At 36.3% G+C, this 14,710-nt stretch overlaps 1 protein-coding gene, 1 non-coding gene and 1 pseudogene across 3 annotated transcripts; 1 reads left to right on the top strand and 2 right to left on the bottom strand.

Annotated features, from left to right (window-relative positions):
* The first annotated feature begins 3,937 nt into the window (after positions 1-3,937).
* Positions 3,938-6,956, top strand: LOC147929589 (uncharacterized; annotated as a pseudogene).
* On the bottom strand, positions 4,561-4,667 carry LOC147929590 (small nucleolar RNA R71). The gene has a single exon (XR_015578979.1). It is a non-coding gene; the product is annotated as a small nucleolar RNA R71 (small nucleolar RNA).
* Positions 6,957-10,308: 3,352 nt separating the features above from the next.
* Positions 10,309-13,508, bottom strand: LOC104773724 (enoyl-[acyl-carrier-protein] reductase [NADH], chloroplastic). 2 transcript variants are annotated; one of them, XM_087480475.1, is made up of 13 exons: positions 13,382-13,508; positions 12,489-12,781; positions 12,257-12,366; positions 12,097-12,152; positions 11,934-12,018; positions 11,790-11,837; positions 11,544-11,618; positions 11,343-11,454; positions 11,216-11,267; positions 11,018-11,069; positions 10,878-10,935; positions 10,692-10,790; positions 10,309-10,602 (listed from the first exon to the last, which is right to left on the bottom strand). In XM_087480475.1, exons 2-13 carry the CDS (start codon positions 12,766-12,768, stop codon positions 10,457-10,459), a joined length of 1,173 nt encoding a protein of 390 aa, XP_087336601.1. In that variant the 5' UTR covers positions 12,769-12,781; positions 13,382-13,508; the 3' UTR covers positions 10,309-10,456. The 2 variants fall into 2 exon arrangements, with proteins under 2 accessions (XP_087336601.1, XP_087336600.1); XM_087480474.1 differs by having other exon boundaries at positions 12,489-12,791; positions 13,382-13,503.
* Positions 13,509-14,710: the final 1,202 nt, after the last annotated feature.

Here is a 14,710-nt window from a genome sequence, read left to right as displayed (position 1 = left end):
ATAAACAGTAACAAAGCTGTTTACTGCTTCGACTCAATATTTTCTCGGTTTTAGCATGTTTTCTCGGTTTTAGCATGTTTTCTCGGTTTAAGCCTGTTTTGGGATAAAACAGGTTTAAGTGTTGTCTAAACACTCCAAATTCAACCCGAACTCTTATAATTAGTCAAATGCATTGGATTGTCACACATTTGACCCTAGAAACAGTAACAAAGCTGTTTACTGATTAGAATCAATGTTTTCTTGGTTTTAACCTGTTTTGGGAGAAAATGGGTATAAGTGTTGTCTAAAACACTTCAAATTCAACCCGAACTCTTATAATTAGTCCCGTGCATTGGATTGTTACATATTTTGACACTAGAAATAGTAACAAACCTTATTACTGCTTCGAATCAATGTTTTCTCGGTTTTAGCATGTTTTCTCGGTTTAAGCATGTTTTGGGATAAAACAGGTTCAAGTGTTGTCTAAACACTCCAAATTTATCCCAAATTCTTACAATTTGTTAAATGCATTGGATTGTCAGACATTTTGACCCTATAAACAGTAACAAAGCTGTTTACTGCTTTTCTCGGTTTTAGACTGTTTCAAGAAAAAATGGGTAAGTGTTGTCTAAAAACTCTAAATTCAACCCGAACTCTTATAATTATTCAAATGCATTGGATTGTTACACATTCTGACCCTATAGACAGTAACAAAGCTGTTTACTGCTTTGAATCAACACTTTCTCAGTTTTAGCATGTTTTCTCAGTTTAAGCATGTTTTGGGATAAAACAGGTTTAAGTGTTGTCTAAACACTCCAAATTCATCCCAAACTCTTACAATTAGTCAAATTCATTGGATTGTCACACATTTTGACTCTAGAAACAGTAACAAATCTGTTTACTGATTAGAATCAATGTTTTCTTGGATTTAGCCTGTTTCGGGACAATATCGGTATAAGTGTTGTCTAATCACTCCAAATTCAACCCGAACTCTTATAATTAGTCAAATGCATTGGATTGTTACATATTTTGACACTATAAAGAGTAACAAAGCTGTTTATTGCTTTGATTCAATCTTTTCTCGGTTTTAGCATGTTTTTTCGGTTTAAGCCTGTTTTGGGATAAAATAGGTTTAAGTGTTGTCTAAACACTCCAGATTTATCCCAAAATCCTATAATTAGTCAAATGCATTGGATTGTCCCACATTCTGACCCTATAAACAGTAACAAATCTGTTTACTGGTTCAAATCAATGTTTTCTCGGTTTTTCCCTGTTTTGGGACAAAATGGGTGTAAGTGTTGTCTAAAACACTTCAATTTCAACCCGAACTCTTGTAATTAGTCAAATGCAATGGATTGTTACATATTTTGACCCTATAAACAGTAACAAAGCTGTTTACTGCTTCAAGTCATTGTTTTCTCGGTTTTAGCATATTTTCTAGGTTTAAGCTTGTTTTGGGATAAAACAAGTTTAAGTGTTGTCTAAACACTCCAAATTCATCCCAAACTCTTACAATTAGTCCAATGCATTGGATTTTTACAAATTTTGACCGTATAAACAGTAACAAAGCTGTTTAGAACTTGAAATCAATGTTTTCTCGGTTTTAGCCTGTTTCGGGACAAAATCGGTATAATTGTTGTCTAAAACTCTTCAAATTCAACCTGAACTCTTATAATTAGTCAAATGCAATGGATTGTTACATATTTTGACCGGAAAATTGGTAATTTCATATCCCAGCTAAGGGGATATGTTCGATTCCTACACCATGTTTAACATTGTGCAAATCCATACATTAAATTCATTAAAATTCAAATTCTGCTTATGTGGACACTACATATGAACTGACGTCGTTTTGAGAAACAAAAGAAGTAACTTATTTTGGTTAAAACTACGTCGCTTCTTCTTTTCTTCATCTTTTCTTACTTCTCTTTTCTTTCTCCTTCTTTCCCGATTTAAGGATTGAACCCAAAAACCCTAGATTTCATGAGTTGGGGAAGTGAATTTGTATTTTATTGAACTTGATGTATGGATTTGCACAATGTTAAACACGGTGTAGGAATCGAACATACCCCCTTAGCTGGGATATGAAATTACCGATTTTCCTCAAAATATGTCACAATCCAATGTATGTGACTAATTATAAGAGTTATAGATGAATTAGGAGTGTTTAAACAATACTTATACCCATTTTGTCCCAAAACATGCTAAAACAGACAAAACTTTGCTTGGAAATAGTAAACAGCTTTGTTAGTGTTTTGTGCATATTCATGAGCATTTAGGTTGTTTAGGTTGCATTTTGCATCAAGTTTGTTATCTCAGATGTCGGAGTAGAGATGTACAAGGAAAGTGTGCTTTGGAGCCAAATAATTCAATAGTTAGCAATATAATGGAAGACACACATTTGGATGCACACAAGATGATTGATGATTCAGAACCAGTCTGCAGTTCCTCAAAGATCGACTCGTATGAAGAATTTTCCTTGGGATTTAGCTCGAGAGTTCTGCATCTAAGTTATTGGAAATTGCGTAAGCTTTGCAACGGAGGTGATTTCAGGCCAATCGGATGTTCGTGTAAAGAATTATACCTGTTTGAGTGGACGTATATACAGCCAGAGTGAAGACAGGAGCCACACGCGGCCAAGACCAACAGCCAAACCATGGCCGAGCGAAGCAAGCGGTCATGACCATTGGCCAAGCCATGACCGATGGAGCTCCTAAACGTCAAGATCAGTGACTATAAATGGCCAAGTCCAGCGGTCAAACCATGGCCGAGTGAAGCAAGTGGTCTATCCCAAGCGGCCAAACAATGGCCGATGGAGTTCAGTAGGATGGAGATTAGGGAGAGTAAGCGGCCACACCAAGCGGCCAAGCTATGGCCGATGGAGCTAAGCGGCCACACCAAGCGGCCAAGCCATGGCCGCTGGAGCCAACACCACACTTGTTTTAGTTTTGATCCGGGTTTGACCCAGTTTGTTTTGGGTTGACCCGAGTTCTCTTTTATTTGCCTATAAATACTCTAACCCTATTAAGGGAAGACTTATCTTTTGTTTATCTTTTGTTTAGCAGCCACTTAGGGTTCTTAAGCTCATCTACTCTTGGTTTGTTGAATGATTGAGTACTTCTAAGTTTTTAATAGCAATTTTTCTTTCAAATCTCTTAAGCTATAATCTCTTATCATGATTTCACAAAGGTCAAACCATTTCCTTTGTGTGATCATGATGATGAGTGAGTAGATCTTTTAGAACTTTGGGCTAGGTAGATTAGGGAGATAGATGATTGATCTTTGATGTCTAGGGATTTATTTTTGTGTTTCCTATCTTGTTTGATGTTTATAATGCTAGATCAGCCTTGATCATGTTAATTCTAGACTTTAGGAATTTCATGCTCAGAAGGTGTTTGATGAAATTCCTGAACCAAACTATTCAAGAGCTTTGCATTCCTAGCCAATGGAAATTGATGATTAGGGTGCTTAGTGGTATTGAGACTTGTTCTTAATGCATGCTTGCCTTGTGATTGCCTTTGGAAAAAGTTGATTATCACTTGATTAGCATAGGAATCTCTATCATGGAAATGGATTAATTTGCATTAGGGTTCTTAGCCACAGGATTGTTCTTGATTGTTGCTTAGACATCTAGAATTTTATCTCCCACATCAATTACCTTGCCCAGGGTTCACTTGTTTAATCTTGATTTAAAGTTTGTTGTTGGTTGTGTTCTGTTTCTTTGAGTTTGCATTGTTTTGATTTGGCTTGTTTTCTATCTTTGAATCAGTTAGTTAGTTAAGATTGTTACGAAGAACCAATTCCTGTTTAAGAATAGATTAAGCATCTTTGTGTAATCTTAGTAAGTTGATTAATGGAGATTGTGGATTGATAATTTAATTGAAGTAAAAGTACTACATCAATTTGGCGTTGTTGCCCATTTGCATTCAATTTTACCATTAGGATTTCAACTTTGCTTGAGCCTATTCATTTACTCTACATTGTTACTTACTTGGTCTGCTTTGGTGTTTTGAATTCTCTTTTGCAAAGTGTATGAACCTGAGAAGTCAAGGCCACGCACACTTGATTGAGCGGGTTGACGACATCTACCGTTTTGAGCGAAAGAATCGCCGGTTAGCAAGACAAGCTATGGACAACAACCCTCCTCCTCCTGCTGGTCATAATGGAAATGACCAGTCCAATGATGATAGAGTTCCACACCATGTACCAAGACAATCTCCTCTCATTAAAGCTTATGATGCACCAAATGTCAATGGACATTGCACTGGTATTAGAGCTCCACCAGTTGAGAACAATCACTTTGAGATCAAAGCCAGTCCTATCAACATGTTGCAAGGATCAAAATTTCATGGTTTGGCAATGGAAGACCCCCTTGATCACTTGGATCAATTTGATAGGTTTTGTGGGTCTGTAAAGGTCAATGGTATATCTGAAGATGCCTTCAAGCTACACCTCTTCCCATTCTCTCTTGGTGACAAGGCTCACATTTGGGAAAAAAATCTGCCTCACAACACCATTACCTCCTGGGATCAATGTAAGAAGGCTTTCCTCTCCAAATTCTTCTCTACTACAAGAACAGCAAGACTAAGGAATGAGATATCAAGCTTTGCTCAAAAGAGAAATGAGAGTTTTTGTGAAGCATGGGAAAGATTCAAGGGGTACATCTCTCAATGTCCACATCATGGTTTCTCCAAAGAGTCACAGTTGAGTACACTCTATAGAGGAGTCTTGCCTAAGTATAGAATGCTTCTTGATACAGCAAGCAATGGAAACTTCTTGAGCCAAAATGCAGAACAATAAATGTTGTTGGTTGAGAATCTTGCTCGAAGTGATGGGAACTATGGAGAGGCTTATGATAGAACTCCAAGGGACTATACTGATATGAATGAGCAGCACCGCAAGGAGACCAAAGCATTGAATGATAAAATGGATAAGATGATTCTTGCAAATCAAAAGCCAGATCAGTTTGTCAATGAGTGTGAACTTTATCAAGGTTATCAAGAAGGTATGGAAGCTTGTGTTGAGAGACAAGAAGAAGTCAATTATGTTGGTGGCCAGGGATATAACAAGTTCTATCCTAATTACCACAACCACCCAAACCTCTCTTACCGCAGCAGCAATGTGGAGAACCCACAAGATCAGACTTATCCACCACAAAAACCTGCTGGTTTTCCTTCTCAACCCAACTATCAGCCTAAACCTCAAGGGAACTACCAAGCCAAGCCTCAAACATATTCCCAACCTCATCAACAAATGAATGCACCACACCCTCAAGGTCAACTAGATGACACACCTGATCTACTTAAACAAATCCTAGAAGGCCAAGGGAGAAGTGCCATTGAACTTGCCACACAAATGAAGAACATGCACAACAAAGTTGAGAATGTATCTGGTGAGTTAAATGCCAAGATTGAGAGGTTACAAACACAGGTCCAGGGACAAGCTTCTTCCTCTTCAACAAGACAAATGGGTTCTCTACCAGGAAAACCGGAACCAAACCCAAAGGAGTTTTGCAATGCCATCTTCAAGGATGAAGTGAACAGGGTTACTAGTATGAGTTTCAAAAAATCAAAATTGGATCACCATGCTGATGAGAATGAAAGGTCTATTGAAGAGATCTCAGCTCTTCTATATAGTTCTACTGTTGAGAGTTTGGTGGTTGCTAAAGTTGAGAAAACTGAGAAAGGATCAAAGGGTAATGAGATAGTCACCAAGGAGGTTAAAACGAATGATGCACCAAGTGTTGCTCTTCCTCTTTATATTCCTCCACTTCCATTTCCACAAAGGGTTCTTATAAAGGCTAACAAGAAAGTGCTCTCAGGTTTTAAAGCTAATATGAGTAGAGTTGGAGCACCTTTGCCTTATGTGGATAGCTTGTCTCAAGTTCCTCTCCATATAGTGTTCATCAAAGCTATTCTAGCAAAAAAGGAGAAGGTGGACGAAATCATGGGAATCTTTGATTCACCAAGGGAGCAACAGCTTGAACCAAAAACACTTTCCAAGCTTGAAGATCCAGGCAGATTTACTATACCTTGCTCACTTGGTGTTTTACAACTTGATGATGCCTTATGTGATTCAGGAACAAGTGTTAATGTGATGTCACTTGAGATGGTAAAGAGTCTTGGGATCAAAGACATGAAGGAGCCCTCTTCTTCCATCATGTTTGGAGATGCTTCCTCAAAATCTCCACTTGGTTTGATTGAGAACTATCCACTCAAGTTTGGTGATTGCACAGTTCCAACAGACTTCATGGTAGTTAAGATGAAAGAAACCAACAAGCTCCCTCTCATACTAGGAACTCCCTTTATCAACACTGTGGGGGCAATCATTGATTTCACAAATAAGAAAGTAACTCTTCTTCAAGTGAATCCCAACACATCATATCCTATCAAACCTTCATCTACAATGTTTTGTAGAACAATCACTAGTGAAGAAGTGGCAACTAAGGAAGATCATAGAGACTTGAATGATCAACATAAAGAGCTCCAAGTTGATAAAGTGGGGATTAAAGAGACTACAAAGCTTGATGAGGACATTAAGGATGGTAGGTGTTTGGACTCTTTATTTGATGACCTCAAAAGAGATTCAAGAGAAGGGGATTTGGGTCAAGCAACAAAAGTTGTTGACAAGAAGAAGAGGAAGAAGAAACAAGTCCACCCTCCCACCATTGTTTCATCTCCTATGACTTTATGTTTGCATCCCTTGGGGCTTGTTGATGAAGCAATAGAGTACAAAGTGAGCACAACAGTCCTTCTTCACCCTTTTCAAGTGTTAAAGACAAGCTAGATCCCAAGTTCTCATATGACAAAGATAAGCTTCATGACCTTATCTCAAGAGTCATCACTATCAACCTCCACTCTCTTTTCCACCAATTCAACAGCATCTCAAGGGAGCACTAAAGCTCCTCCTCTCACTCCATTCCCTAAGGTTCACAACTAGGGCCAAGGTATGGTCCTATCTTTCCATTGTATATATCATTTGAGTCTTGTTTTCTTTATTTTTGTTAGTCTTTCTCTTGGACTTTTCTCACACCGAGACAGTGTGAATTAAGTTTGGGGGAGAGACTAACCATCTAACATTGTGTTTTGTTTTGATTTTCATTTTTTGTGTGATGCATTGTTAATAGCTATGTTTTGAGAAAAATAAAAAAAAAATGAAAATTTTCAAAAACCAAAAACAAATGCATGTAGTTTTGCATATTCATTTATGTGTTTAGGATTGAGTCTAGAAGCATATAGTATGCATTTGCATTTGCATTTGGGATATAATGAAGCTACCTTGTTAGAATTAGAGACTTAGGATTGAACCCACAACTTTCATTTATAGTTTATTGGTGCTTGCTTAATCTTTGGGAAAAAATGAAGAGTCTAAGCTTAAAGCATTGTGTCACTTGAAAGCATTTTCTTCTAGTGTAAAGCTTGCATGATCATTGCAGCATCTCTATATTATTTGGACTTTAATTTGATCTTTGAATTATCTTACTTATGGACTATGAATGCTAGGTCACGGAACTTTCATTTGGGTTAACAATCTCTATTTGCCACTCTATTTTATTTAACCCAATCTCTTGCCATACCTTTGAACCCCAACCTTTTCTTTCAAGCCTTGTATTGATTTGTTGAGTGAGGCCTCTTTGTTGATAATGCTATAGGTTGTGAAATCTTGAGAGTATTGAGAAGGACAAAGAACTGGCTCTTGTTTTATCTAGGTTTAGAATCTTTAGAACTAGGTAGTATGACTGGTTTTGAAAGAGATAGGTAGTTAGAATTTTGATTTGGGTAAAGGTTTGGAATCAAGAGAGATTAAGGGGGAAAAAGGAAAGAATTACTTGGTCAAAAGAAAAGAAAAGATTTATCTCTACGATTAAGTTTGGTTAAAAGCTCTAAGTCTCTTAAGAAGAAAAAGAGAAAGAAAAGTCTAGCTGATGTCTCCTAGAAAAGTTTTATAAAAAAAGAATGCTAAAGCATAGTGTTGTAAGAATGGGAGTTCATCAAAAGAAGTTTCAAAGAAGTAAAAAAAAAAGAGCTTAGGTTTAAAGTGAAGCCTTAGAGATATTCAAAAGATTAAGACCATAAGTAAAGAAGAAAAGGGGTTTAAGTTGAGTCAAGTTGAGTTTTTGGGTTTGAAAGAAGGAAAAGAAGGATGAGGAAAAGGGTAGAAAAGCTTCTAGGTGGGTAGAATATCAAGAGCTAAGCTTTGTATGCCCAAATTTTTCTCAGTCTTAGATAGGTTTCACAACTGTCTAGTATTCCTTTTTTGTTTGAGAGTAAACCACCCAAAAACATCTTTGCCAACCACCACTTTATAAAAAGCCTTTCCCTTAAACCAATTGAGCTTGATTTATTTTCCATTTGCAAGATCACACCAAACACTTTAATGAATGTGAAAGAGATGTTCAATAGGATTGCAAGTCTTTACCAATAGATAGAAGGTGAACTAGAGTGGTGCATTGTGATAAGCATAGAAAAATATTTGTAAGGACTTTGATTGATCTTAGCACCATTGAATTGCATCTAAGGATTGTGGTTTGAATCCTTTGTTAGTGCTTTTTGGCTCTGAATCCCTTTTTCAAACCTCTCTCTCTCACTTTTTGTTTGGTTCTTGCTTGAGGAATAGCAAGAGATAAGTTTGGGGGATTTGATATCTTGTGTTTTATGTAATTTTAGAGTTTAATTTTTCATTGTTTTGTGCCTATTCATGAGCATTTAGATTGTTTAGGTTGCATTTTGCATCAAGTTTGTTATTTTAGATGTTGGAGTAGAGATGTACAAGGAAAGTGTGCTTTGGAGCCAAATAAGTCAATAATTAGCAATATAATGGAAGACACACATTTGGATGCACACAAGATGATTGATGATTCGGAACCAGTCTGCAGTCCCTCAAAGATCGACTCGTATGAAGACTTTTCCTTGGGATTTAGCTCCAGAGTTCTTCATCTACGTTATTGGAAATTGCGTAAGCTTTGCAATGGAGGTGATTTCAGGCCAATCGGATGTGCGTGTAAAGAGTTATACCTGTTTGAGTGGACGTATATACAGCCAGAGTGAAGACAGGAGCCACACGCGGCCAAGACCAATGGCCAAACCATGGCCGAGCGAAGCAAGCAGTCAAGACCATCGGCCAAGCCATGACCGATGGAGCTTCTAGACGTCAAGATCAGGGAATATACACGGCCAAGTCCAGCGGCCAAACCATGGCCGAGTGAAGCAAGCGGTATATCCCAAGCAAACGATGGTCGATGGAGTACAATAGGATGGAGATCAGGGAGAGTAAGCGGCCACACCAAGCGGCCAAGCCATGGCTGATGGAGCCAAGCGGCCACACTAAGCGGCCCAGCCATGGCCGCTGGAGCCAACACCACACTTGTTTTAGTTTTGATCCGGGTTTGACCCAGTTTGTTTTGGGTTGACCCGGGTTCTCTTTTATTTTCCTATAAATACTCTAACCCTATTAAGGGGAGACTTATCTTTTGTTTATCTCTTGTTTAGCAGCCACTTAGGGTTCTTAAGCTCATCTACTCTTGGTTTGTTGAATGATTGAGTACTTCTAAGTTTTTAATAGTAATTTTTCTTTCAAATCTTTTAAGCTATAATCTCTTATCATGATTTCACAAAGATCAAACAATTTCCTTTGTGTGATCATGATGATGAGTGAGTAGATCTTTTAGAACTTTAGGCTAAGTAGATTAGGGAGATAGATGATTGATTTTTGATGTCTAGGGCTTTATATTTGTGTTTCCTATCTTGTTTGATGTTTATAATGCTAGAATCAACATGTTTCTAGAGTCAAAATGTGTTACAATCCAAAATATTTGACTAATTATAAAAGTTATAGATGGATTAGGAGTGTTTAGACAATACTTGAACCAATTTTGTCCAAAACATGCCAAAACCGAAAACACCGTGTTTAGAAGCCAACCCATGTAAAATGCCCTAGCTAATCCTCTTAGAAGTCGACTTAACCATTCTTAGAAGCCAACTTAACCATATACCCTAGCTAATCTGCTTGTTGATTAATACGCAGAGATAGAGCTCTAATCAAATCAACATCGACCAGATCAAAATATCCAGCAAGCCAATCCATGCACCAGATGTTTTTCTCACGATCAATCAGATCATTAACTTGAAGTAAATAATCCTTAAAGGAACCCTTACTTAGTGTTAGTCTGGGGATTTATGCTGGAACCCAAGGATCTGTGATATGGAAATAGTCTTTCTGGAGCCGACCCTTGTAATTAGCCCTCTATTTACCAAAGATCTAAGATCTAGGGGAAACAATACTTCTACAACCATAAGATGGAGAGTATGATTTAATAGGTAGCAGAGGATCTAATAAAAAGAATCTAATATAACTATCCGTTTTTAAGGAAATTGAATGCCACAAATCAATTTTTATTATGCCAGTACATACTACTCATAAAGAAAACCAAGCAAGCTCACGGAATGGAATTTGTCAAGTTCAGTCGTCGATCAGGACACTAATTTTTGCTGTTGAGGTCTTTAAAAACCGGGCTGTCCAGTGCAACGCCCATTGCATTCAAGCCATTGTCCACATAGATGGTTGCACCTGTTATTGCCGAGGCCAATGGCGATGCCAAGAAGGCTGCTGCATTCCCGACTTCATCTGCATCATAGCCATTTATAAACCGAAGAAAATAAGAAAAAGATAAGTTTTAAAATGCCCAAGAGTATGTCGGTTTTAAGGAAAAGAACCTGCGGTCAGTGTTTTCTGGATAGGCCCATTATTGTAGGAATACTCAATCATGGTGTCTATGAACCCGATCGCTTTTGCTGCTCGGCTTCCCAAAGGACCTGAAACACAAACAGTAGTAATCTGTTATTATCACAGCGCCTGAATATTTTGTACGACTAAGCTTGCAAGAGTGGAAGATGAACTACCGGCAGAGATGGTGTTGACCCTAACGTTTTGTTTCCTTCCAGCTTCATATGCAAGCACCTATGTTGAACACGCAGTTTGGACTAAGACACATCTATTATTTAGTTTATGAATACTATTCTAAACAGAATTGCAAACTTACTCGTGTATCACTCTCTAGTGCGGCTTTGGCAGAACTCATTCCTCCACCATACCTGCACAAAAGTGAACAGATACTTGTGAGCCTGTGAGAAATGAAACTCAGTGGCCTGTGGCCATTGTTGTGTTGAATGTGCGCATTAATTAGTATGTTTTCTTGAATATTATATGCAGAAGCAGTAAAGCCAACTATAACTCTTACCCAGGAATGATCCTTTCAGAGGCAATGTAAGTAAGAGATATTGAAGCACCTCCTGAATCATCATAGGGAAACAAATTAGAAGACATAAAGTATTAAAAATGAGAGCCATACAAAGTATGCTACGTGCCTGGGTTCATGATTGGCAGAAAATGCCTGAGCAAGGAAACAAAGGAGTAACTTGAAGCAGAGATAGCAGCGAGATAGCCTTTCCTCGATGTCTCCAGAAGAGGTTTGCTAACCTAAACCTCAGGTGCAGTCATTAGGATACAAGTTGTACACAATGCACTTACTGTATTCAATTAATCAATAGAACGTGTAAGTTCTCTACCTCTGGCCCATTTGCAAGTGAATGGACAAGAATGTCGATGCTTCCAAAATCTTTTTTCACACATTCAGCAGCTTCCTGATTTAAGCAACAAAAACCAGATGAGGTAAAAAGTCGCAGCCACTAATGAGTAACATACACTTAACTTGCTTTAGATGTGATCATACTTTTTAATGGACTAAGTAAAAAACATTGCTGGCATGTTTGGAATGTAAAATCAAGGAGCAACTGTGTATCTCTAATCTGTACCTGTACGGTCCAGTTTGATGATCCTGCATATCGCTTATTTGTTTTCACCTGAAAATGAATCATACAGTAGGTAGGGAACTTAAGAAGTAATACTGATATTAACGGCTCCATATGATGAGAAAGCTATGCACTTAATCCCCTTACATCTTCAGGCACATCTTCAGGATTGTCAAACACAGCATCCAAAGCATAAACCTTCTTAATCTCCATCAGAGATCCGTCTGGCAACCTGAATATAGATGGATGAAAAATTAATGTCCCATTATATCAAATATGCATGTCTTTACAACAATTTGTAAGTCCTTACACTCTTGACTGGTCGAACTTTCCACGTCTCAGGCTTGTCTCAAAAATATTAAGTGCCTAGTAGTCCGCTCAAAGGATAGTATAATTAGTAAGGGAGCTAAACTAAAAGCAGCTGAAAAACAAAAGCAATAGACTACAAAAGGATTATGGAAATCACTTACAGGAACCCATGTCCCAACCAATATTTCAGCTCCAGCAGCAGCAAGTGATTTTGCTATGGCCCAACCATATCCATTATCATCAGCTATACCAGCAATGAAAGCCCTTTTCCCTGTATTATTTAAACTTGCTTAGTTCAAATATCCCAATTTGTAATAGCATCTAAGTAACATAGTAATGCTAAAAACAGGATGATTAAGATGACTACAAAAAAAAAAAAAAAGATATGCCAACCTCTCAAATCAATTGGAAGCCCTGCAGGAACGTTATTTTCACTGGACTCGGACATCGCCTTTGTGGAAAAACAAAAGGGTCTTTTAGTAGTTGGAACAACACTGTGGTTTTTCAAACATCCAAGGTTCGATAAATGGCCAGTGATGCTAAGTTTATCCCATGAAGCGTTTCCAGGATTGGCACCGACAATGCAGATCCCTGCTTTAAGAACTTTGCAAGGCGAAGAAATGCTCGGCCTTCTTGCAGCAATTTGCAAGCTTGAAGCTGCTGTTGCCGCCATTCTCACAACCTTTCTAATTTTTCCTATGCAAAAGTGTAAAACAACAAGTCAAGAACCTAAAATCCGATAAATGTCTAAACATTGTAAGAAATACCAATGATGATGAGTTTCAATTCAACAGACAATCAAATCTATATTTTTGCACGTATGAGAATATATAAATTTAAGAATCAGATCAAACCTAAAGCAAGAGTTCACATAAGTTCATTACCTGAACCTCATAACAATTAGCTAAGAGGAGAAAAAGAACCCTATATCTCGAAATTTACATAAAAACATAAATGAAATCTCAATCTAAAGAATGAAAAAAGATCCCAAAACCCATCTGCATTTTTCTAATGATTTGATTAGAACACACAAAACAAAGTTCAAATTTTTCACATACGAGGATAGAGTTAAACAGAATCAAGAATGAGATCAATCTAGGGACCACATAAAAGAACCAAACCAAACCACGAAATCGCACAAGTTCCGATTTTTCGCAGCCTAACATCAGACAATACTCATTCAACAGATATATAAAAACATCCTCGAAACAACCCAAACTACATCTGCATTTTTCATTAAGAACAGATGGAGAACAATAGAGAGCGAGAGAAAAAAAAAAAAAAACCTGAGCGATAAAGAGAGACAGGAGTAGGTTTGATTCGATGAGATCGAGGTGGTCTGTGAAGTTTATAAGTGATGTGAGAGAAGAGGAAGTTTATAAGTGATATGAGAAGAAGTGACGACAAACAAAATAAAAAAATCATATATATAAAAGTAGAGTTTCAATCTCTCCTTATTGGTCCACTTGGCAATGCAATTTTAACAAAAAAAAAATTATATTAAAACACAAATTTAAAACAATTAAATTTCACATTTAACTCACATAATATAAAACTGAAATATTTATAGCTTCTCCCTATAAATTATGCATTAACTTTATTTCCCCACTAAGTTGTATTAATCAATTGTATTAAAACAAAACAATAAATTAGAATTGTAACTCTCATTTTTCTAAATGTAATTTTTCATCATTTCTCTTCCTATAAATACTCATTATCTTATTCTCTTAGTCTATCACTCTTTCATTCTCTCATCTTCTTCCACTACTCTCAAATCTCTTTTTTGTTTTGTTTTGTTTTGTTTTGTATTTTTTTTTGTTATTGTTGTTGTATGGGTTATAAAAAATCAAATCAAATATCACTGTAAAAGCTTAGTTTTAGAGTTTGTATGATATGTATATCTTATATATTTATTTTAATCTTTTAAAATGTTTATCTCCATTTTCTATTTTATATGAACATCTTATAAGTCATTATTTTCATACTTCCTTACAATATTCACCACACAATAAGATCATAAAGTTGAAATGATCCATATGTAATTATCTTATGTCTCTGGTTATCTCACATATTCATGTATCATTTTAAATAATTTATAAAGATAAATATAATATTTAAAGATCAATATAATTATCCATTTATCCATTTATAAAGACTATTTTGTTTTGTGATCCAATTGTTAAATCTGCAGAGATCAATATAATATATATATATATATATATATATATATATTTTTAATGATTTGAGGTTTTTGAAAACAAAAATAACATAATTAAACAATTGGTTTTTTGTGTCTTTAATCAAAATAAAAAATGATCCAATAAACAAAACATATTCAACTGGAACTTAAATATAAAAATATAATATAATTTTTAAAATATCATTTCACTAAATTCTCTAAAGATGAAACCATTAGTATGAAATCTAGCACTATAAATTAAATTGATGAGTGAAAACCAAAAAAATATTAGTTATCCTTGGGATTTTAAACATTATTGAGATTGAAAAATTCATATAATTTTATAAGAAAACTAATTTAGTTTGTCACTTAAAAAGTAATATTTTTTATTTTGAAATAGTATGTGTAAGTGTTGAGTTTATATCAACAAACAACC

Source organism: Camelina sativa, chromosome 13 (assembly GCF_030686135.1).
Source record: "Camelina sativa cultivar CO46 ecotype springtype chromosome 13, ASM3068613v1".
NCBI classification, from domain to species: domain Eukaryota; kingdom Viridiplantae; phylum Streptophyta; class Magnoliopsida; order Brassicales; family Brassicaceae; genus Camelina; species Camelina sativa.
Note: the sequence above shows the minus strand (reverse complement) of the source record. Positions and strands in the feature narration are given on the sequence as shown.

Coding starts and splice junctions, on each gene's coding strand:
- LOC104773724 (XM_087480475.1), bottom strand. CDS start 12,768: ATGGCGGCAACAGCAGCTTCAAGCTTGCAAATTGCTGCAAGAAGGCCG. Junction 11,455..11,543: donor CACTTGCAAATGGGCCAGAG/GTAGAGAACTTA, acceptor CCTGAGGTTTAG/GTTAGCAAACCTCTTCTGGA. Junction 10,791..10,877: donor GGTCAACACCATCTCTGCCG/GTAGTTCATCTT, acceptor TTTGTGTTTCAG/GTCCTTTGGGAAGCCGAGCA.